Source organism: Phragmites australis, chromosome 4 (assembly GCF_958298935.1).
Source record: "Phragmites australis chromosome 4, lpPhrAust1.1, whole genome shotgun sequence".
Classification (NCBI taxonomy): domain Eukaryota; kingdom Viridiplantae; phylum Streptophyta; class Magnoliopsida; order Poales; family Poaceae; genus Phragmites; species Phragmites australis.
In genome coordinates this window covers 38,131,334-38,155,605 of record NC_084924.1, presented here as the reverse complement: position 1 = coordinate 38,155,605, position 24,272 = coordinate 38,131,334, and the positions used below count along the sequence as shown (strand labels likewise).

The 24,272-nt window shown below is 42.5% G+C and overlaps 2 protein-coding genes across 2 annotated transcripts; one reads left to right on the top strand and one right to left on the bottom strand.

The window, feature by feature from the left end:
- Positions 1-1,126: 1,126 nt before the first annotated feature.
- Positions 1,127-8,198, top strand: LOC133916384 (kinesin-like protein KIN-5B). The gene is given in 25 exon segments (XM_062360028.1): positions 1,127-1,529; positions 1,759-1,885; positions 2,133-2,288; positions 2,373-2,710; positions 2,784-2,922; positions 3,505-3,602; positions 3,700-3,856; positions 3,937-3,955; positions 3,958-4,005; positions 4,076-4,152; positions 4,272-4,325; positions 4,424-4,504; positions 4,617-4,728; positions 4,836-4,922; positions 5,008-5,183; positions 5,279-5,440; positions 5,539-5,646; positions 5,737-5,895; positions 5,974-6,057; positions 6,134-6,339; positions 6,454-6,555; positions 6,656-6,765; positions 6,845-6,996; positions 7,270-7,781; positions 7,864-8,198. Coding segments are annotated over 24 exon segments (3,183 nt in total). The 5' UTR covers positions 1,127-1,314; the 3' UTR covers positions 7,486-7,781; positions 7,864-8,198.
- Positions 8,199-10,669: 2,471 nt separating this feature from the next.
- On the bottom strand, positions 10,670-18,721 carry LOC133916383 (ABC transporter B family member 20-like). Its single transcript, XM_062360026.1, has 11 exons — positions 17,868-18,721; positions 16,583-16,637; positions 16,330-16,505; positions 16,026-16,226; positions 15,514-15,773; positions 15,123-15,433; positions 14,821-15,041; positions 14,370-14,710; positions 13,311-14,104; positions 12,964-13,205; positions 10,670-12,079 (listed from the first exon to the last, which is right to left on the bottom strand). Exons 1-11 carry the CDS (start codon positions 18,276-18,278, stop codon positions 10,850-10,852), a joined length of 4,242 nt encoding a protein of 1,413 aa, XP_062216010.1. The 5' UTR covers positions 18,279-18,721; the 3' UTR covers positions 10,670-10,849.
- Positions 18,722-24,272: the final 5,551 nt, after the last annotated feature.

Here is a 24,272-nt window from a genome sequence, read left to right as displayed (position 1 = left end):
AATCTGCAATCCAGAGGTAGCACACATGCACGAATTAATTCTACTCTACAACTACAAGCATATCCAGAGACAGAACAAATCTCAATCAAGCAGTTTTACAGAAGCAGTCAAGCAAAGCAGAGCAGAGGTGGAGGCGCGGAGCCAAAAAAGGGAGGGACCAAGGAGGGAACAGGAAGAGACAAGAAGGCATCACACATCTCACATCACCTAGTGCTAGAGGTCTGGCGATGGCAAGAGGACAGGGAGCAGAGAGGAGGGGTGTAGGGGCCAGATGGCGCCAGCGATGTGAAGAGGAGGAGCTCGGGCCTCAGGTCATGGTTGTGTAGAGACCAGAGAGATGGCGAGGAGGAGGAGATCCAGACAGCATGGCGAGAAGACGTGGAGGAGCTCTTCGATCCGGCAACTAGAGGACGAGACGAGGACGAAGGAGCTCAAGCCATCACCCCCACTCTGCCTTGCTAAAAAACCTAGTCCGAGCTCTCCTTAGTCCTTTCCCTATTTCTATTGCCCGCCCATGCTTTCATCTCCCGCCAGTGCTTTCATCTCCTGCCATCCGCTCTTGCTCCCTCTCTAGCCCGCCTCGCTCCGCCTCCTCGTCGCTTTTCTCTGCTTCTTCACACCTAGGCGCACACGTTCCTACGCTTAGGCGATGGGCCTGCCTAGGATGCCGCTTATGCCTGGGGCTATGCTATGAGCCATCGCCTAGCGCTTTAGCCTGCTACGGCAGGCATCTTTCTATGCTTTTTCCAACCTTACTTATAGCAACATCTCTGCGAAGAATGATCATAAATCCGTAAGCCTAGTGGCAGATCCTAGGCGACATCAAGGAAGGAGGGCTCCCCTTTGTTCTTCCTTTTCATCTTATCTAAAAATTAACTATATAAAGTTTATGATACACCTATAGCAAGTTGAGATAGCCGTTGAATTCGGGGTTGCCCCCACCCCCCCCCCCAGCCACGGTGGATCTGCCCTGCGTAAGCCACGTGTCCGCAGCCCAGGCGCTCCAGGCCCTCCGTCCATAAGAACCGCACGCACCCCCACTCCCACGTAGCCACGTGTCCATACATGGCCTGCGCCAAGAAAGCCCACACACTCCCAGTCGGCCAGTCCCCGCCGTCGAATTCAAATTTTCTCCGCAACGGAAAAAGCGCGGCCTCCCTCCCCCTCCCCTTCCTCCTGCCCCTTTCCCTTTCCCCTCCCGATTCGCCCAGATCGCCGAGCCAAATCTCCCCAAAACCTCGCGATTCCTTCAAGCGCCTCATCGGGTCGGAGATTCTGAGCGCGGGCAGGGCCGTCCCTGTTGTCGCCGGCGGCATGGCGCAGACGCCGAACCCCAGCAGGAGGTCGTGGGTCGGACCGGCGCCGACGCCCTTCCTCACGCCACGGCCGGAGCGGCGCCAGCTCGAGCTGAGGTGGGCGGACGGGGGATCCCAGAGCTCCGTGCGCCGCAGCGGCCTTGGCGCCGGCCGAGGCGGGGGCGGGGGCGAGAGGGATCGCGAGGTCAACGTCCAGGTCATGCTCCGGTGCAGGTGAGTTGCGGGAGTGTGGAGATAGGTTTTTTTATCTGGCGTTTTGATTGCGTAGTGACAGCGACAATATCGAACGGCTGGCTTGCTGCTTGTGCTAGTTAATGGTTCCGAAGACTAGCGTGTGCTTCATGGGTGCCGCAAGACAGCCTTGTTCTACAGATCATTTTCGTAACCGCGTCCGACTATAGCTAGCATCGTTGATGCATTTGTCCGACTTGTGCGCAACCAGGCCACTGAGCGAGGAGGAGCAGACATCGAATGTGCAGAGCGCCATCTCTTGCAATGACCCGAAGAGGGAGGCCACTGTTCTTCACAGCCTCTTCAAGCAAGCAGACAAGACGTTTACCTTTGACAAGGTAATGCCTCTATGGATCTATGTGTTTGCTGTTTGTATTGTAAGTTTTTTTTTATGATTGTAGCAGCGAACAGTCCTACTGTCATTTGATTTGATTACTGATTCTAAAGATAAAAATCTTACGCATGACAAAACCTTAACAGAGAAGTTGACTCATATTTTTTGGGGATAATGGAATAGTTGCTGACTCATGATTGATATTGCTTACGATCAATGGTCTTGGATATGTGGTTGTTGTTTTGTCCCAGGTCTTTGGACCAAAATCTCAGCAAAGGTCGATATATGAGCATGCTGTTGCACCATTTGTCAATGATGTCCTCGAAGGCTATAGCTGCACTGTCTTCGCCTTTGGGCAGACTGGAACCGGGAAAACGTATACCATGGAGGGAGAGATGAGGCAGAAGGTACCCAAAATATTTTGAAATCATCTATGAAGGCAGGAAGTTGCTTGTAGTTCCTGAATAATTTGTATCATCTAATTTTTTTAGTTTAGTGAACTGCCGGATACTGCTGGTGTCATCCCTAGAGCAGTGCGGCATATCTTTGCTATACTGGAAGCACGGAAGGATGATTATAGCATGAAGGTAACCTTCTTAGAGCTCTATAACGAAGAGATAACAGACCTATTGGCTTTGGAGGACCAAAGCAAATTCCCTGAAGATAGACAGAAGAGGCCTATAACTCTTATGGAAGATGGCAAAGGTGGGGCGGTCATAAGAGGGCTTGAAGAGATTGTTGTCTACAGTCCTAGTGACATATATAGCCTTTTGGAACATGGATCGGCTAGGAGACGCACTGCTGACACTGCACTAAATAAGCAAAGCAGGTTATTGATCATTCTGCTACCATCTTTTTGTACCGGGGTTGGATGCTAAGCACTCTGCATTCTGTACTTGCAGCCGATCACACGCCGTTTTTTCTATAAGCATCCATGTCAAAGAAACAACAGTAGGGAATGAGAAACTCATGAAGTGTGGGAGGTTGAACCTTGTAGACTTGGCAGGATCGGAGAATATAGCTCGATCAGGTGCAAGAGAGGTACTCTTTTTTGTCTATTGACATTTGCCATCCATTAGTGATTGCATTACCTGTTAGCTTGTTCTCCATATCTTGTCCAATTGGGTCACTTAGTTTAATCGGTCTATCCATCTTGTCTATCTTCTTTTATTGAATCATTTGGTTATGTTAAAGTACGTGCTCGAACATGATTGAATTATATCTTGTATCATGTAAATACATGTATTGAATAATGAAAAATCATCTCACTACCATCACAAACAGGCATAAGTTGGAAAATATTTTGTACTATGCAAGGATGATACGGGGGTTCTGGGGTTACATGGTCTTTGTGTTGTTCTGGAGTTATGGGGTTACATGGCTATTGAAGGGGCTAATATAGTTCAGGAATACTGCATATCCCAGGAGTAATCATCTGTATTTTGGAACCTTATGTTTTAGTAAAATGGAGTGTTCCTTTTCTCTTACCTAGAGCTTTGTTACCTTATGCTGAGTAGACTTATTGTACATCCAATCTCACTGTGGTGCTATCTTAGAATCCCCAAAAATGTTCTTTTAGCATTCCAGTCCTGTTTTAAGTCATGATTTCTAGTATGCTAATAGGGTAGAGCAAGAGAAGCTGGAGAGATGAATAAGAGCTTATTAACCCTGGGGCGTGTCATCACCGCGCTTGTGGAGCATTCAGTTCATGTGCCATATAGGTTGTACAGCTGTGCTTGTATTGTACGTAAGCTTCATGAGTAGTTTATTTATTATTGTGCAGGGAAGTAATGCATATTCATTTGAAACTTTTATCAGGGATAGTAAGCTCACCAGACTGCTAAGAGAATCGTTAGGTGGAAAAGCCAAAACATGCATCATAGCAACGGTGTCTCCATCTGTACATTCTCTGGAAGAAACACTAGTTACACTTGATTATGCTTCTCGTGCTAAAAGCATAAGAAACAAGCCAGAGGTTCAACTTCTATTCATGCTTGGTGTTTGAAACTTGAAATTTGCTTGCTACCCTTGTTACAAACTTAACATCCATTGTAGGCAAACCAAAAAACATGCAGATCGTTATGCTCAAGGATCTCTACCAAGAAATGGAAAGAATGAAACAAGGTTCTCTCTTTTCCACTAGATTTGCTTCCGTCCCTCGCATTATTATAGGATCTCACAAGTATATTGTCAGATGTCAAAGTTGCAAGGGAAAAGAATGGAATCTATATCCCTCATGAACGGTTCGTTCTAGAGGAGGCAGAAAAAAAGGTACAAGTGTACACTACCACCACCACCAAAAGCCTTCAGATTTTTTATTAAATACAGTTCTTATGGGACTTCTGTGTAATATTTTTAATATTCTCAATCATTTTGACTATTCGTTGCAGAAAATAAAAGAAAAGATAGAACTTTTGGAGCTCAGTCTTGAAAAGCAGAGCAAAGTATACCTATCCCCAACCCCAATCCCGAATTATTATTATTATTTGTTTTTTTTGCTAACTGAAGGTTGAACTGGCTTGTACTTCTGGTGGTATGGTAGGAAGTGGAAAAATTCAAAGGTTTGTACCTAGCAGAACAGGAACGCAGCTTGGATTTTGAAAGTCAGAACCAAGATTTGGAGGTAAAGTGCTTTGGAGAACTTTCTTTCATTTTCTTATCTTAATAACAAAAACTTTGTTCTCATTTGTTTAGATTTCTTAGAGTCCTCACATTTTGTACATATCCCTATTTAGATAAATCTTGAAAACTGGAAGGGAAAGTTTCTAGATCTTCAAGAAGCTCATTCTAGAGTCAATATTTCGCTTAAGGAGAAGGACTTCATAATCTCAAACTTACTTTGTGCCGGTATTTTTTTTTGTAATTTTGCTAGTTTATAGCTTGAAGAATTTAATATATGTAATAAAGCTTCAATCTCTGATCAATTTTTTTTTGTTATCCATAATATTGGATAGAACACTTAATTATGGAACGTGCAAAGGATATGCGCAACACCTTGGAGAATGCATCTGGAGATATTAATGTACTTCTGAATAAACTAGGTAAATAGCTACCATCACCTAATTTAATCCAATTTGTTGTTTCCTTGTACTAACTGTTCTTCTTTCCTTTCACAATCGTTTATAGAAAGGCAATCAAAAACTGAAGCTGAAAATGAAGATTTGCTATCTGGTTTTCGGTCTGAATTGGATCACAGTCTCGGAGTTCTGCATAACACAGTTGTTGGATCAGTTTGTGAACAACGTAAATTTTTGGGGTCTATGAATGAACAAACGAAGTCATACTTTTCAGCTAAAACTGAGGTGTCACTATTGAAATGCTGATTTCATTTACATTTTAAGGATTACTGTCCCTCTCCCAATACACTAATATGACTGCAACATACCATTGCTTCCAGTCAGCAAACCAATTGGAGAGAAGAATTGCAAAAGTCAAAGATATGTATGTCTCTGGGGTCCAATGCATGAAGGAGCTCGCTAGTACCCTAAGACAGCGATCCATCATAGATTTTGAGCAGATGAGGCTGAATATATCTGCTCATGCAATTGCTGTTGACAATGTATGAAATAATAGAAACTTTCAGATAAGTGCAATCTAATGCAAATAAACGAAGTGCTGTACACAATCTAATTATTGTCTATGTATAAACACTAACAGTTTCTAGCAATGATGGTTTCGGAAGCTGAACAAGTTCTGACTGATGTTCTGAAATCTACTTCAGAGCTCAAGGAACTATTAGCCTTTTCTGCTGAACTACAAAAGGCAGTATGTCTCCTTGATTTTGTTTTAGTTCACGTGCCTGTATGGAACATATTTAGCAAGATGCTGCAACCCATTCAAATGATTTTTTTGCAGGGATTGCAAAGGAGTCTTACTTCCGCACAAGCCATGTCAAAGACATCAATTGATTTCTTTAGGGATATCAGGGTACAGGTGTCTAGGCTCATAAAAAATATGGAACGGAATCAAATAGAAAGGCCCTCCCAGCTTGTTGAATTTGAGAAGGAATTTAAGGTAGTTGGTTATGGTAGATATCGTGATATACGTTTCATTTATGAACAAACTCTCTAATGACACGCTTCCTTTTTATAGGAAATTTGTGTTAAAGACGAGCAAGCTGCTCTTAACAAGATTGCTGGAATTTTATCAGGGTTCACTACCAAGAAAACTACAATGGTCAGAAAATTTGTTGCATGAGCAAATAAAATGGATTTATTATGACTTCAACTTTAACCGATCTACCTGTTAGCAGGTTTCAGAATATGTGGGACAGCTGAATGAGAGATACAGTGAAGAGCACAATCACCTGAAATTGGAGATGTCCAACCTACAGCACACTTTAGATAACGGCATAAAAGAGTCCGTGGCTTATGCTGGAATGGTAAAGAACCAATTCCAGGAGGATAAGTCATCGCATGCTAAATTAAATGATCAAATGGAAGACATCTTGCAGCAATGGTACTCATCTCACTTGCCAATCTCAAACATAGTGCAATATGAATCAGTTATTCTCCCTTGAAGTGCTTCTATTTCCATTATTTGTTTATGCTGAAGAAGCGCTATTCATTGCAGCTTGAAAAATAGTGGCCATTCCGTATCTTATTGGTCACATACTCAATCATCTTTGCAATATCTTTGTAAGAGCTCAATAATGGAGGCTGATGAATTTATCGAGTAAGTTGCAATCATAGTTAGTAAAAGTTATCATTTGTGTGATACTCTGAGCTTTAGTTTATGGCTTTTTCCAGGTCTCTTACTTGCTTCTTGTATGCAGAGAACGGAGAAACGAAAATGAAAATCTGTTCCAGGAAAAGCTGATGTTATCTTCGCAGGATGATGCAGGGTTTCATGCCATTGCATCTGATGTGTTGACTGCTTCAGAGAGTAACACATCTACCTTTATTATAAATTTTTATTTTCCAAATGATGGCATTTTCCTTACATAGTCCGTGCTCATTTCCAGATTCCCTCTTACTGGATCATGAAACTAGAAAGATGATGGAAACTGTCTCCTCCACTTTCTCGGATCGTCTGGAATTGCTGAATGAAAAACACAATGAAGGCGCAGAATCTATAAGAAACATCGCGAGTAACTGTCTCGAGAAGGATCACATGGTAAGATTTTCTTGTCAGGCTGTGTCAGCACACCAGTTTAGACTAGAAGTGAAGAAGCAAGTTGATGAATTTTAATTAAGTGAGACTATATAACTATATTGTTGTTGTCTTTCTGGCTGAAAAGTGGCTAATTCCTCTTTGCTACAGAGCCATATCAACTTAAGGGCATGCTTAACATTTCAAGAGAAATTACTCAATGCACACCACCTATATATCATTATTATGATTATATTATATCCCTTGACTTGGTCCTTACTAATGTTCACCCATCAGGTTAATAGTCCAGTTCAGCATTGTCCACGGGAGCTATTGACCAATGCATACAGTTTGGAATCAATTGAAGAGCTAAGAGCCTCTGTGGCAGACCTGGTAGCGAAATTCAGATCGGAGAATAAGTTGGATGGAGTGGACAAGGGAAAGCAAAACTTGGATCAAAGAACACGCACTCCTAGAAGTCCTCTCATGCCAGTCAATCACTACAATGAGTGAAGAAAGTGGCAATTGTAAAATGTTAAAATGCTGCAAAGATGGCAAGATCTCTTGCCCATTGATTACCTTCTTAATTTAGCATTCCTCGGCTGTGGGATGCTGCATGCAAAGATTCTCAGTAGGGCTAGATAAGAAATGCAGAGACCAAACGATTTGTACTATTTAAAATCTACGTGGTCTTCTTACTGTTTATTCTTTCCAAAATTTCTGATCAATCCAGTGAGCGCTTCATGTCTCTTTCTAAAACAAGATAAGGACTAAAATGTTCAATTTCTTTCTCATACCTGATATACATGGTAAGTCCAAAACAATATAAGTACTAAAATGTTGCTAGCAACCGTAAATATTTGATTACTCACCCCTTATTGGTTGCTTCAGGATTCCTGGAGAGAGCATCACACATTCACAGGAAGGAAATAGGTGTGGAGAAGAGAATAATGTGGAGAACTGCCTACTGATCAAGTGATCATCAGAGGAAAGGGGATAGGGAGAGAATAAATGTATGTTTGGTTGGAGGGTGAGGTTGGATGGAATAGTATCATCTTTATTTTTTATGATAGGATGATCTAGTTTTCTGTTTGGTTACTATAGATAGGGTGAGTTTGTTTTCTGTTTGGTTGGTAGGATTAAAATAGATAGAATAAGTTAGTTTTCTGTTTAGTTGAATGGATTAGATAAGCTGAGTTATGATGATCTTCTGTTAAACCTACCTCTTGATTATGCAGCATTTGGATGATTTGTGCATATTTGAATTTTTTTTAATTCAAATTGAATTAAAAAGAAAATATCATATGAAATGATAAAAATACATATAAATATAGCATTACAGAGAAGTTTACTATTTTACCAAATAACCTAAGATTAGAAACATTTTTATAAATTAGTACATCACATGAGAAGAATATTAGTGGTTTTTCAGATTTTTGAGAAATTATTTGAGACATTAAAAATTGATAGAAGTTATACAAGTAGACTTTTTAGATAATTTTAATTAAATATTGCCTCAGGCCTTTTGAATCAAACTAATTAAAACAGTTTGTTAGTGAGCTATAGTTTACTTATGAAAATATTTACAATTTTTAGATCACTCTTATACTTAAAAAAATAAAAATAAATAAAAAAACATGAACACACATGCGCACAACACAATAGCCAGCTAGCTAGCTTTCTCCGTCGAGCAAACTACATGCTGACAACGTGAATGGCTTGGTCTGGCGTCCAATATATTAAAGAATATTCTCCAATAATAACTACGCACATTCATCTAACTAAACATCACTAAAAACTGCGCATTGCCGCTTTGTTTGCTCAAAGCATAGTTTTCAGAAAAACTAAAGTGACCAAACTGCCTACTTCCGTAGAGGTTTTGTGTTCGAATCTGCATCTCATTTTCTTCTGTTGAAGCTGAAGTATCGCATCATGTTCCAATATTGCAATCTGTTTTTGTCACTTACGGATGAACATGTAAAACATAAGAATTAGGGATTCAAGTGGCCATCCAGTGAGTTCCCAATGACCCATTTTAGTTCATAAAAAAATTTCCACCATGATTAATTAAGAAATTAAACTAACAATTAAGTGGAGTAGCATTTTTAGGGCGGAGTGACTTTTTGGTCGGAAAAAAAAACAAATCTTGCATCCCTAATAATAATAGTTTTCTTCGTTTTTGTTCGGTTTAAAAAAATAGTAATCCCTTTGCACAGTCCGATTTGAGAATAGGCAAGCCGCAAGTGTAGTGGCGTATGAACGGAGCAGTACAATTTCAAATGTCACTTGCACAAAAAACTGAATTATGGGCAGCTCAAATGAATATAGCCAAACTTTTGGTGGTGTGTTGCCAAAAATTTTCGGATGGCTTTAGCATCCTAAGAAAAGTATGAGTTTAACATTTGTAGGAGCTTTTTAATTATGATGCACCACTTTTTATTATACAGAAATAATATTTTTCTTGTAAAGTTGATGATACATAGTATTAGTAACATGAGCTTTTTTACCATCCTTAGAAAGGTATCACTGATTATAACTTGATTTTAACTTAAAAGGTATAATAGTACCTCCGGTACCAAACTCTAAGTTATAATTTTGGACCTTTACAAGGACCGTAAAAAAGCTCTACGAACATAACTGTAGAAATATACTGATGGCAGTAGCAGTGGTGTTTACTTTGCAGGAGTGCGCTGTTGTGGAGGAAAACTCTTCTGGGTCAGAATGAAGCGGCAAAAGGTCCTCACCTTGTCTGCAGAGGCTGATGAAAAAATCTGCAACCTAGCTGCAGTTGCACGGAAGATGATGCAAGAAAGGGACGAGGCGAGGAACCAAGCGAGGATTCTCCTCGCGGACTTCCAGGCAAGAAATGCCCAGATGACGATGCTTCCAGGAAGGGCACACTGCAGAGCTGCAAGGCCATCGGCAACAGCCAGTCCCTTGCTCCTACCCCGCTCAAGCCTTTTGGTGAGATGATGCAGGGACAACACTCCCGGACTGGACCTGCCTACCGCCTTGCATCGTCCAGCAACTTCGGCCACAGAAACCTTGCATCTTCGATGGACGCACACACTGTCCGGCCTTCTCTCAATGGCTTCGCTTCCGCGAGCCGGGATAACTCCGATCCAGATATGTTCCTGGTGGACGTCGCGGAATCGCCGCAGGCTCTGGCCAGGGCGGAAATTCCGGTGAGTATGACCATCTGGCCGAGCAGAAGCCCCTGCAGTGGAAAGGTAAATCGGCTCTTCTTCATGCCGCAGGTCAAGGTCAAGCTCCCTAGTTCCTGGGTCTATGCTCTGCTCGTTGCTCACAGGGGCCAAGTGTATCAACGAGGAGTCAGAACATGTATGTTGTTAGCACTTGCACCGTGGAACTCCATCCTCAATTGATAGCTGTGGGTGCGCACTTCGCACTTAGATTTGAGTTCTTTTCGTCTCGTTTTTAAGCGAGCACGTTAGCATCTCCTTGATAGGGTTCTTGATCGATTTTCAAATTAACACATAATAATAGTTTCAAAGTAGAAAACTATGTACAACTATAACTTTTAAAAAAATTCGAGAGCAACCCATTTCATCTAAACACCCCCGTGGGCCGCAAATGACAGTGCGTAGAGAATTACCTAGAACTTAGCTATTTTACACAGGTTGAATGGTCAAAATGATACATTACAGAGGCGAGAGAAATCACGAACACGAGCCTCTGAAAGAATGTTTGCAACTCATATGTTACAACAATTACAATGCCCACCAAACTTGCTATCTCCAGAATAAGTAGTTCACTACAGTTTGGACACCCCTACTTACCTGAACCTTCAAGCTAAAATTTTGTCAAGACCAGATCATGCCCTAAGAAAATTTACACCTACCAAACTCAACAATAATTACATTAGCCGATGCTGCCGAAGGCCCTTGCCAAAATGGGGTTGCATCAATCTAACATATAGACCGTTCTGGTCCATCAGAGAGTCATGTGTACCCTGCTCAACTATCCTACCACCATTTAGGACAACAATGTTATCCACATGCTTCATCATTGCAGCCCTGTGTGCAATGAGAATCGTTGTCTTGTTACCCATGACCAAAGTGTCGAGAGCTTCCTGTACCACTCTGCTTGATTCGGACTCGATAGCAGAGCTGGCCTCGTCCAACAACAATATCGGTGCGTTCTTCAAAACCACCCTAGCAATGGCAATCCGTTGTTTCTGCCCAGGTGTGAGATCAACCCCTCTCATTCCCACATGAGTGTCATAGCCATGTGGCAAGCTACTAATGAAATGGTGAGCATTTGCTATCCTCGCAGCTTCCTTCATCTCAGCCTCTGTTGCATTGTGCCTTGCATAAATAATGTTTTCTCTTATTGTCGTTGAGAAAATAACAGGCTCTTGCTGAATCAGGCCCATGTGACTACGCAACCATCTCAGGTTGAATGATTTCAGATCTCGACCATCCAGCAGAACTTGGCCAGAAACTGGGTCATAGAATCTCTCGATCAAAGAAATAATAGTGCTTTTCCCTGATCCTAAAACCCCCACCACTGCAACTGTTTGCCCACCACTCACTTTAAGATTAAAATTGCTCAGCACAAGAATTTCAGGGCGAGCAGGATAAGAAAAATCAACATTCTTGAATTCAATGCTTCCGTAGACATTTGGTGGTTTCAGGCCAGTGGTATCATCAGGATCAATCTTTGGCTCACGGTCAATAATTTCAAACACTGACATAAGAGACTTCCTCCGTTTAAGTATGTAAGGCGCAAGCCCAAAGGGCTCCACCAAAGCAAATGATGCAAATGAAAAGAGAATGTACTCTTTTAGTCCTGTGGCTATTGTCAGATGCTGCCGGTCCACTGAAATGGCAGTGTACCAAAGAAGTAGGGCATTGCAGGCAAAAAGAAGAAACTGCGAGAGACCGAAGCCGAAGCCTATAGCCAATCCGTGCACAAGACTTTGCTTCAGTATCTTATCAAGATGTAATCTGTAGAGTTCCATTATCTTGTTCCCAGCACAGAATGCTACTACAGTGTATATGTTCCGGACTGCATCTTCAAGTACTAAAGAAGCCTTTCTATGCATCTCCTGGATTCCTTTTGAGAAGCCCGCAAGCCACAATTTCTGCGACATTATTTATTAGATCCATTAAGACATTTGCCAGTGTGCTGATGTGCTACAGTTATAACATATGGGCCATATGAATAGGCAATGCTGCTTACAGCATGTTGCACAATATAAAAAAATCAGTATCTGGTACTCATATATAGTCATTTTTTCGGCTAATCCTACAGAAAGGGATCAATCATGTACAGAACTGTCAAGAAGCCAATTCTAAACATGAACAGTAATATTTTTAGAGTTTAACATGTGCAGTAATCCTTGACAGACTACTCGATCTTACACGCGTGAACTTCAAAGTGAAGTACTCCCTCCATCCACTTCTATAAGGCGTATTTTGATTTGGAAAAGTCAAACTTCGTAAGTTTTGACCAACAATTATTCAAATTATATGCATGTTTAGTGTACAAAAGTTGTATCAATAGATTCATATTTCAAAGTGCTTTTAATATGATGTTGATTTTATAGCAATTGAAAATAAATTGTAAGAAATTAAAGGTCAAAATCTACTTTGAAGTCTTTTTCAACCAAAATACGCCTTATAAAATGGACAGAGGGAGTATATGCTAAGCCGAGCGTTCTATTTTGGAAGACTCCAGAGCTCAATGAGGCTCACTGAGCTTGCTTTCTCAGGCTCAACTTGTATATATTAGGATTCAAGTAATCCAAAGTCTAACTGAGGTTTGGAAATGATCACATGATTTTTATTAGAAGATTCCCTCTTCGCTGTATTAGCACACACTTGCTGTTATTTAAAGTTTCTCTAATCCAACCTCTAACCAAACAAAATAGTGTGTGTTGTGCAACAATTCCATGGGCATGCATTAAATTTCTGTTAACATGCTATTCATTAGGAGATAATAGACTAATAAAGAAGATCTCATTACCTGTGCAATAGCAGAGATAACAAGAACTGGTAAAGTTGCAAGTGCAACAAGTGCCACCCGCCATCCCAACAACATTCCAATAAGAAGAGCCACAGATACTGCAGCAGTGTCTTGTATGAATATGGAAAGACGGTTACTGAAGGCAGCGCGGACAAATGTAGCATCATTTGCCAGGCGCATGGACAGTGTATCAGCATTGTTCTCCTCTTTGTCAAACCATCCAACTTCATTGCGCAGCATTGCTGTCAAAGAAATTATAAATCAGTCTTAAACTCTACAAGATCAAACTAACTCCATGATTGCAGCAGAATACGAGAAAAGCGTATAAACATGCAGATTGCAATTACCGGAGAACATCATCCTTCTTATGCGCTCAGTCATCTTCTCCCCCATTATTCCAAAATAGAAATGTTGCAACCAGTTGACCAGCACTGTAATAACACCCATGCCTACTATGAATAAACACCACCTGTTCACTTCGTGGTGCATATCACGAACTTCTATTTGATAGTATGCTGACACTATAAGTGCTATTGTGTAAGCAAGAAGTGGATTAAACGAGCCAAATATAGCAGCACCAATTGTACCTAAAAGAGCATAAGGCCATTCAGCAATACTAAGTCCTGCAAGTCGCCAAAAAGATGGAGGAGTGTGGTGCTGAACCTCATCTAGATCACTATGTTCAGAGCTCATATCATCTCGTTCACTCTGTGGTCTGCTAAAAGTTTGTGAATGTGAACGCTCATTCTTAGGATCAGAAATCAAAAGAGGAGATATGGGCGAGTCAGATTCTGAATTCTTAGATGATTGCCGCTGTATAGGATGGACATCAACTTTGGGAAGATCGGGCAATTTCATTTCAAAACTATCCTGTCTCTTGATGGACGGTGTTCTTTCAGTTTCAGTTGCAACCATAGGTATCCCACTGTCTATAGTTTGTTCTGAAGGTGGACTTATATCCTTTGGTGAATCATGAGAGTTTCTGACGGTATCTGATCGCAAAAATTGAAGCATTCCATGTGTTCTTTGAAGTGAAGGTGATTTTGCCATCTTAGGAGAGGATGATTCTTGAAAGTATTGGCTCACTGACGCGTCCTCAATTTGGAGTGACTTGCGCTCCCTGCTATTCTTGGTGGGCATCCTGGCATGGATCAAGATAGGATTAATAAGGCAACCTAAATCAAATCATTCACTTTTGCTGCTCACAGCACAAGAACCGCAACAGAATGCAGAGTCATGAAGTAAGCACAAAAGGTTAAGCAGTATCTCTTTAGAACAGTAGTCTTTCAAAGGATGCTATTGCCAGCAAGATTCCAGGATCCAGGAAATAGTTAGTGTCCACAAGTACCATACTTCAGATATGCTTAGACCAGATGTTGGACATTGTCTAGGGAAAAAAAGCTTACCTTTTAGGAAGTTTTGTTGCTTCCTCGCACCTTAAAAGCTCAGCATAAAGTCCATCCAAGTTCAGCAATTCATCATGTGTACCCATTTCAACAAGATGCCCCTCCTCCATTACAGCTATGTAATCAGCATTTTTTATGAGGCTAAGACGTCTAGCAATTATAATGGTTGACCTTCCCAACATGAGAACATCTAATGCTTCTTGGACAGCCTTTTCAGCTTCAAAATCAAGTCCTCCCGTGACCTCATCAAGCAAGAGAATGGATGGGTTTGAAAGCACAGCACGGGCAATAGAAATTTTGATCTTCTGTTCATCAGTCAGTGCTATGCCAGCTTGACCAACCTAAGGTAAATTAAACCAGAATTTGTAAAATATGTACTAGAGCCTCAATGCCTAACCAGCCTAAACTGGGTAGACAATAACGTCAATAAGATGTTTGATACTGCCATTACCTGGGTTTCATATCCCTTTTCAAGTGAACTGATGAACCTATGGGCATGTGCTGTCTTCGCTGCCTCTTCTATTTGATCAAAAGTAGCAGATCTTCCATAAGCGATGTTTTCCCGAATGCTCAAACTCAATAAAGCTGGTTCTTGTGTCACCAGACCAATTTGGCTTCTTAACCATTCTACTTTCAAGTTTTTTATGTTTTCCCCATCCAAAAGAACTTCCCCTGCAAATATAAAAGAGAGAGTAGCCTTTTAAAATGGAGAAATCGAAGCGGAAAATCAAAGATGCTTCTCAGTGCTCTTACCTAATGTTGGGTCATAGAATCTCTCCATTAGAGGAATTATGCTGCTTTTCCCCGAGCCATTTCTACCAACAAGTGCAACAGTTTTTCTAGCAGGTACAGTGAGGAAGAAACCACTTAAAATTGGAATTTCAGGACGAGACAGGTAGCTAAAATACACATTTCTAAATTCAATGTTCCCCTGCACTTGGGGTAAGGTGATCCCTTCTTGATTGGTACTGGAAGTTGAACGGCTAATCATCTCATATAATCTATACGCAGCAATGCGCCCTTGCTCGAATGAATAGAAGTTTGTAGCTGCTTGATTCAAACCACTACAAATTTAAAAAGAAACTTAGATAAGGCTATACACGATGAAAAATATGAAGCGAAAACTGTATGTTAAGTTGCTTACAGGCCGCTCAGAATTACAGAGAATAAAGCTACCACAACTTCACCACCATCAGCTTTTCCACGAGCAATCAGGTGTCTTCCAACCCAAAGTTGCAAAGCACATGAGCAAATGGCAAGTCCGTATGTAAATCCAAGGCCAATTCCTTGGACAAGGCTTATCAAAATGCCATATCTCAGTGTGGCTTGAAGTGAGGTAGCGTAGGAGTACTTTGCAAGAGTTTCGTTTGTAAAAGCGTACAGTGTCCTGATGTATGAGATGGCCTGTGCATACACGTGTCTCCATTAAATAAAACATAGAACCAGAGATATTTGAACTCACTAATTGCACGTGGAACCAGAACAATTGTAATCTACAAAATCAAGAGTGAGGAATAGCTGCCCTCTGATACAGTGCTCTCAAGATAGGAGATAAGACAGCCATGAGCACTGTATCTGACAGCAGCTTAGGTTGATGTATACTTAAACAAAATCAGAAGAATGGGCAGCTTGGAAGATTAAATAAAAGGTAACAACCTGTTCAGCAATACTAGCCGCTTCGGCGTAAGCATCTTGAATGTTTTCAGCCAACCTATGAAGGAATATGTTAGATATTCCTCCTGCTGCAACAATCAAGGGCCCAGTGGCAAGAGTTAGAAGTGCAATTTGCCAACAATTGAGAAGGCCAACAATGAGACCACCAACAAATGTAGCCATATTATGTATGTAGTTCCCGACCTATAAAGGAACTAAGTTGTTAGAAGACCCTATAATTGAGGAAGTTCATTCTGTAAATCATAATTACAGAGGAACAAATGGGTACTTCACTCTCTGAGCTTACTTTCTCACTTATAGCTGACTGAATGAGCAATACATCACTGAGCACTTGACTAACTATATCACCATTGTTTCCGTATGTATCAAAGAAGCTCATGTCTTGAGTTAGCAAGACCTGAACATATTTTGATCTGATGACAGCAGTCTGCCGTTCCCCAGTGAGAATCCAACATGATACCTCTGCAGAATTGAAATAATCAGGAATGTGTGTTTGTGCAGAGCAAGAACTGCACTTTGAATGAAAATGAGTTACTTACCTATCCATCCTGCAACAAAAACACCAGCAGCTATATAGACGATATACAAAGCATGCTGCAAGAACACACAGATGGAAAATTTGTCAGAGGGCAAGATATGGATTTGAGAATAAGGAAAAGTGGAAGGGAGGTGACAAAGGAAACATGTACGGCCGCACACTTTTGGAGGAAAAAGTGACCATTAGATGCTTCAATGATAGTTTCCTAAAAATCCGAAATTTGGGTGTAACCAGAATGGAACAACCGAAAACATTGGAATATCAAGTACATAAAAGGATTGCCATAAACTACAAGACTAGGAGTACAACGGTCACAAAACACATCATTTAACAAATTAAGATATGGAATTTATGAGGATCCTAGCAGTGCTCCAGATAGCAGCCATTATGAGCCAATTTAAGTGTTTAATGTAGCCCAACCAATAAGGTTGGATGAGCTCTTTGAAACAACAAAAGACTATTTAGAAATTAAAACAATGAACCTTCGTTCCGCCCAAGGGATGACTCCAACATCCAAGGGCAGCCTTGTGGATCCCCTAAGGAAATGAACCCCATCAACACTTTTTTATTTTTCAGTTCCTCTTGTCATAGATGAGGCTCTCACATCCCCACGATTTTATATGCACCTAGCTCAATTATGGAAAGAGCACACATGTAGAGCGAAATCCTCACTTGGCTGTCTCACTTCCATTGTTTGCAAGACAATTTCCAAAATGGTTATAACTTATAACTAAAGACAGCTCTAGGATATTTCAGGCAACTTTTCTGAAAATAAATTAATATAATACAAAAGAACTTGTATCATGCAGTATACAGAACTCATCTAATAAATTCCAATTACACTATGTATACAACAATAATGTCCAACCATGAGACATCCATTGGTGTACCCCTTGCCCCTAAATGCATTAGCAAAGCTAAGAACATAGCATTGATTAAAAATTATATGGAACCTGAGTTGAAACATAACTTCAATTTTTAAAAAAATAATATGCAGTGCAGCGAACATGTGCAGCTAGAATCTTTCCCGGCCCTAATATTTCAAATGCAACTTAAAAATGCCTACTCAAAACATAAGCACAAGCAGCACTAGATACTACAAAATTTGAGACTTGTCATGTCCAGGGAGAACAATAAGTATCTGTGGTTAATCACTAGCAGTAGTCGATAGCAATTCCAATTGTCATCTAAGAATGGCTTGATGAGAATAGCTAATCCACCACGAAGCCTTAGTCTACCATCTAAATCGGAAATGTAATGGGCATGCATCAGAAGCATCAGCTTACCTCCTTAAACCGGTGGAACAGCTCATCGCTGCGTCCATGGAGAGCGGACTCAACTCGCTCAGAGTCGAGCAAATTCAAGGCCCTCCCGAAGTAGTGCAGGTACACAACGAGGGCCGCGCCATGCGCAGCAGCGGCGAGCGACCCAGCAGCCATGAGCGCCCAGTCGAACCCATCGGCGAACTCGAAAAGCCTCCAGAACGAGACTGCCGCTGGCGGCGGCTCGACCTCGTCGTCCTCCACCTCCTCCTCACCGGCGCCGGCGCCTTCCCCCTCCCTCGCCCCCACGCCCGCATCCCCCGCCGGCCCGTCCCCGTACGGCGACGGCGACTCCGGCGGCTCGGACACCTCGGACACGGGCGTGAGCGGCTGCACGTGCGGCGACGCCCACCCGAACAGCCCAGTTGGCACCATCTCCCCCTCGACGCCCTTGCACAGCTCGACGACGCCGTCAAAATTCAAAAACCCTAGGATCCAGAGGAGCTCATCACCACGGCTCGCCCCGAGACGGCACCGACTGGAGGCGGCGGCGGTGACCGAGTCGCTTCCGAAGCGAACCTCGAGCCGCCTCCGATCGAACTATCCTCCGAGAGGCCAGGACACTGCCGCAAAAGGGAGCCCCTTATAAAAACTCTCTTCTCGGCGGCACACGGCAACGCGAGAGCGACGAGGACCCGGTCAGAGCAACTCGGCAGCGTCTCCCGCACACGAGAACGCCACGCCACACGGAAGCTCTCTGGCGGGCGAGCGGCCTGCGGCGGCCCGTCGCCGGCGAGGAGGCGGGTTGCGGTGCTGGGATGGTGAGCGCGTAGGCGTGGGTCTCTTCTGGCGTGCGGGTAGGAAAGGAGGGGGGGGAGGGGGACCTGAGCGTGTGATTGCGGTGTGATGGGGGCGGGGCCCACGTGGCGGTGGCCCTTACTGCCTGGGGTTTGGTGTAAAGCGGGTTGGCGTGAGGGGGTGCGGGCCCGTGTGGCGGCGGCACGGAGATTCTGCGCTGGAGGCGCGTACGGTGTCGTGGGCCAGGGGTGGCAGTGAGAGCGAGAGATTCCGTGTTCCGCGTGGGCGCGTGGAAAATAATTTTAGTATAATTTCTCACATATTGACTAAAATTTAAATCTTTAATATATTATTAGACCCCACATATTATTAACTAAGATGATCCTACGTGTTACCGTGGTATATAAAAAATTGCTAAAATAATTTCAAAAACATTATTTATCTGTCACATCAAAATTCGCGCAGCCTTCTTTCCCGTGACTACTCCGATGAGCTCATCTTCTATGTGATAGCTAGGGCTAGAGGTTGGGTTTAGGGTTTTGGGATTCGCGGGAATGCGTGGTCCTTGATTTAGAGAAAGCCCTCGGCGGTGGAGGTGATCGCGAGGGCAAGGCAACGAGGCGGCGGGAACATCGCCGGTGGCGAGTAGTGAAGGACCAACGATTGGACGGGGATGACGACGAGGGCGTTGTGGTCGTAGTGGTTAGCGGCGATGGATCTGACGGTAGGGTCACCGCCGGAGCCAGGTGAGGGGGTGGCGGTGAGAGAGCACAGGAAGGAGAAGCGGTGGCGACGAAGGAGGGAGAGAGGCGGTGGAGGAGGACGGGCTGCGTCAGCATCAGAGATGTCGACAGCGACGTGGAGAATAGTGGAGGCGACGCATGAGGCGGATGGGGAGGCGACAAGGTGTGAATAAGATGGGGAAAGTGACGAGGAGTGAATGAGATCTAGACGAGGCTTAGGAGCCAGAGGAATTAAAAAGAGGTGAGGAATAGATCTAAATCGTTTGAGGTTATCTAACGATCTAAAATTTAACAAATTTACCCGTCTAAATCTGTCAACCTACAACTAAGCATTCCGGAATAATTTTAGACGGGCGGGATGGGTGCGGAAAGGTATCGTGGGCATCGCAGATGCGGGGCCCGCCGGCGCCCCACCGGTGTGAGCTGTGTTGTCTAGCTTTCCTTCTCTTCTGGCGAGGTACACACGGAGCTGGAGGCGCCGTGCAGCTACCTTCTGAAAACTGCCTTGTTGTAGCAGTACTTCACTCGTTAACTGTGATGTCTCCGATCCGATCACGACATGGTAAGATGTTTCATAGTATCTTGTTCTAACATTTTTATTATTTTCAGAATGTATCTAGTAGTTACACCAGATGCTTCTAACATCATACTCACTCCATTTAAAGGATAGTACACATGCATGGTACCAAAAGGCTTAATACTAAAAATTAACTACTACATTTAATTCAAAATAAGTGTTGTTTTAAATATCAATATAGTTTCTAAAATATAACTTTGACTACTATTTTTTTATAATACTTTGATAAAACAGAGTAAAAGTATATTATTATAAAAACATTTTTTAAGATAAATTCACGCATATCATTTTCAAGTATTCAAACTCAATATATAAAAAGTAATTTATAGCTAAAGTTTAAAACAGTTGATTACACGTAACTCAAAATAATATTTATTTTGAAGCGAAGGGAGTAACATTTATGCTATCTGGTATAGGTCCAAAGTTATCATATGTATATATCATGAAGACACTAAGTCTAATGAAAAGTAGACGAGAAATGACCACACATGCCTCTGCTAAATAGCATGCACCAACGGACTCTGTCTCCTCCACATCATTAGAGCAAGGGTAGAGCGTGGAAATATAACAATAGCTACACTCTCTTCTTCGAAAGTACTTGTATTAGAGTAGTGCTTATACTGTGAAGCGTAGGGAGTAGTGGTTAGCTATGTACTACTTAGATCGAATACGAACATGCATCTAAATATAGCTGTTGCCATAGCCAGTACACTGGCAAAACTCTAAAAGACTAAACCGTATCAAAACGAGCTGGAGTCCTAGAATATATGGTTGGGTTAAGGTTGGGTTGGGTTGGGTAACCGTAGAATTATTTGGCCTCCACGCTGTCGTCTTGTTGACTCGAGCAGCGCCTGATAGCAACGGTCATTGACGACTCAGGCAGCACAGTTCCATCGTTAGGTGCCCCCTCTAGATTCTAGACGCCTCATTTGGACCATCCTTCTGGAAGCATGCTGCTGATCCTACCACGCACCTGCCTACGTACACGCTCCACACCCAAGTTTGCAATGGTGCGCACATCCATCTGTACGCACAGTTGCCCGTCGTCTACCTCCTGAAGGAGTCATCGGTTCTCGTAGTAGCATTGCCATATGGCAATTCCTTCTTTTAATTTATTCTGAGAAGGGTGCAAATAAACCTGTCATTCCGTGATGTTATATTTCCACTCAGGTCACGGTGTGATCTCATGCTTTCAACTCCGTCGGAAAGGAGTGTTTTTTAAGAAAAACTCAAACATAGATATTTATTATTTATATCCATGCTCTTTCTCCCTCACTCTTTTGGGCAGCAGCTCCCATCAACTCCCTTTTTCTTCCTCACTCTTCTAGCTCTCTCTCCCACCTTGCAGTCCAAGCTCCCCTCTTTCTCTTTCACCCTCGATTCCTCCATCTAGAAGCCGTATCGAGGTATGCATGTGGTATTCACGCAATCACTAGCTCATAAGCTTACTATCCATCCAATTCATTTGTGTTTTTTCAGAAGATTTGAGTTGTTCTCGACGTTCTTGATGTTTTTGCTTGAAGCACGAGGAACCATGGTTGGACTCCTCTTCTCGAACGATTTCTTCGTTTCCTTTATCACCCGGTGGTCACCAACCTTCACAAGCACTATTGGTAAGTCCCTTAGGCTTCTCTCAGCAAGAATAAGTGAATTGGTAAGTCAATTTCGTGTTTGGGGCTAAGTTTATGGAGTTCTTAAGCTTTGGAGAAAAAAGAGAGTATTCGAATAAGATTTGTGCTAGGAATCGTGTTGCTAGGTTGGTAAGTGAGTTCTACACTCTATGAACTATCTTAAACATGTTTCTCTTTGGTTTGGAGAGGCCCGCAAATCAAATCGGCCAAGTTTTTTCCCTCGAAGCAACCTCTCTGGACAACCCGAATAGTCTAGGTATTGCCCAGATGTTCTGGGTAGACCTGGGACATTCTGGTGAATTATGCTAAAAAAAATTGTTGGGGTTTAGAGTTCAATTTGAGTCTAAAAACCTTTTATGTAGTGTATATCCATATTTAGATGGAATGGATTTAATATGCGAATCAAATCGATCGAGAAAGATCATCGAAAAATGCAAGTCTGCCCAACCCAAATAGTCTGGGTTAAACCCGGAGGATTCGGGTATTCAGTTTAGATTTAGCCGAGCACCCTAACTCGGAGCCTCACCCGGATAATCTGCCTAACCCGGAGATTCCAGTATAGCCCAGAGGGTCTAGGTTAATTCGCTGAAACTTCCGAGTTAATCCAAAAATAGCTAACTGGGAACCCCTTATTCGGAGTATAGCCCAGAGGTTCCGAGTTCAACCCGGAGTCTCCGACCTCCTGTTAGCTTTCCAAAGTTATTTAGATTGTAAAGTTTGCTATTATTTCACGTGTCTTTCACTTTTAGCTTATTGTTATGTATATTGTAGCATATATTGTTGCATTTCATTCATACTCATCATTGCACACATTCTTCTTTAGTGAACAAGGATCTGGAGCGTGACGCGGGTGTGGTTAAAGATGACACCAAGGCACACGGGTTCTATGAATTCTACGTGTGTAGTATCAAGCAGTCGCCTGAGTAGTAAGACAAGCATCTAAGTATATCCCCCCATTAATTTGGATCATATGTGTCTAATGTGATAAAATATGCTTTATGTACGTTATGCATGTTGTTGAGTCGATGTTAGGTCTTGTATAGGTAGAATCTATGTTGATGAATTACACCATATCTTGAGTTATTGGTGATTCATCTCCTTGCAACTGAGATTTAATTTAATGATGGTCTAGTTTAAAAGTTAACCAAAATGATTAGTCATGCATAGATTCTTCGGTGGAAGTTGAGCGGTGGTTTAACCCTCGTTCACGAGCTATTGGTTTTATTTACCATCACATTGAGGACAATGTTGGGTTGATGGTGTTGGTTGGATGAGTAGTGAGTATGAGACGAGATGTGGGCGGTATTAGGGGTGTTTCTCCTGCCTTGATGTGGAGTGCCCCGGGGTAGGTCGGGAGAGGAACCCGGACATCATAGACCGTTTGTGTTGCTTAAACACCGATCGTTGTTGCGGTTGGCTCTAGCACTTATTGTACTTATCACATATCGATCAAATGGTAAGATACACCGAATACCTCTGTAGCTGTGATCATTTGAGCTAGCACATCAATAGTGTGAGCGGGTGGGGTTGTAAGAGACACTTGAGGTTGCTCCGGGAGTTAACCTAAGTTGGCTTCGTACCGAACAATGCCTGATTCAAATGGTTGATATTTATTAAGAAAGGTTGACACGAGTACCCCTTTGGTAGACCTATGTGGTCACTTAGGTCGTATGGTCTTCGAGTCTTGTGGATAAAGTTGTACCCCCCGCAGGGTGTAAAAACATTTTAAAGCCCGAGTGGGCCACGACTCGGCCCAAGCGTCATTGGCTTGCCAGACCGGCCTAGCCATTCAAAGGCCGCACCCCAGTGGGTCAGCCCAACACTGTGCAGCCTAATACTATACAGCCCAACACTGTGCATCCCGATATTGTGCAGCTCGGCCCGGATTCGACCCAATCTGGGCCCATTCGGTCCAACTAGTACTGTTTAGTGGGCCCCACCAGTGGGTTCCACTTTCGAGAGTCGTAACTTCTCCGTTCTGACTTCGATTTCTGCGATTCTTTCGTCGAAATTCATCTAAAATCAAGATCTACTTATCTGTCACATTGTGATGTCCATTAGGGCTCATTTGGTTTTCCATTTGGTATTATTTGATTCTTTTCTAGTATAGCCATTATTGATCGTAGTCGTAATTGCAGAGCAATCAGAGTTCTACAAGTGTTGCGTAGGAAGCATCAGGAGCGAGGAGTATCCGAACTACAAGCAAGACTCTGAAGAGAACTTCGGAGAAGGCAAGTTCTATCTCCTTGATCATACCGAACCTATAGTTTTCTAATAATATACATGACCAACTAAAACCGGACTTATTATCACATGTGCTATATATTACGTTTTCTTTCAAACTAATAGTAATAGTTAATCCTATCAACACAGCCATGCCTTACATGTAATCATCCAAGATATATATCACCCTAAGAATACCTGTTGTTAAATATATTAACGATGGACGACGCCTTGATATCTAGCATGCTTAGGATGGAATACGTCTCCCCGGAGACGTCGCTTTTCAAACACTTCTCCTTAGAGATAAGATTTACTGTTATAAATGTTAACTCATATACCATGAATCATTGATGGTTATGAATTCCGTGATAGTTATGAAATCCTTGACATCGTATTAGATATGGTGGGAGATGTGTAAAAATGGGTGAAAACTGTTTTGGCGGGGGTAGGTGGAGTA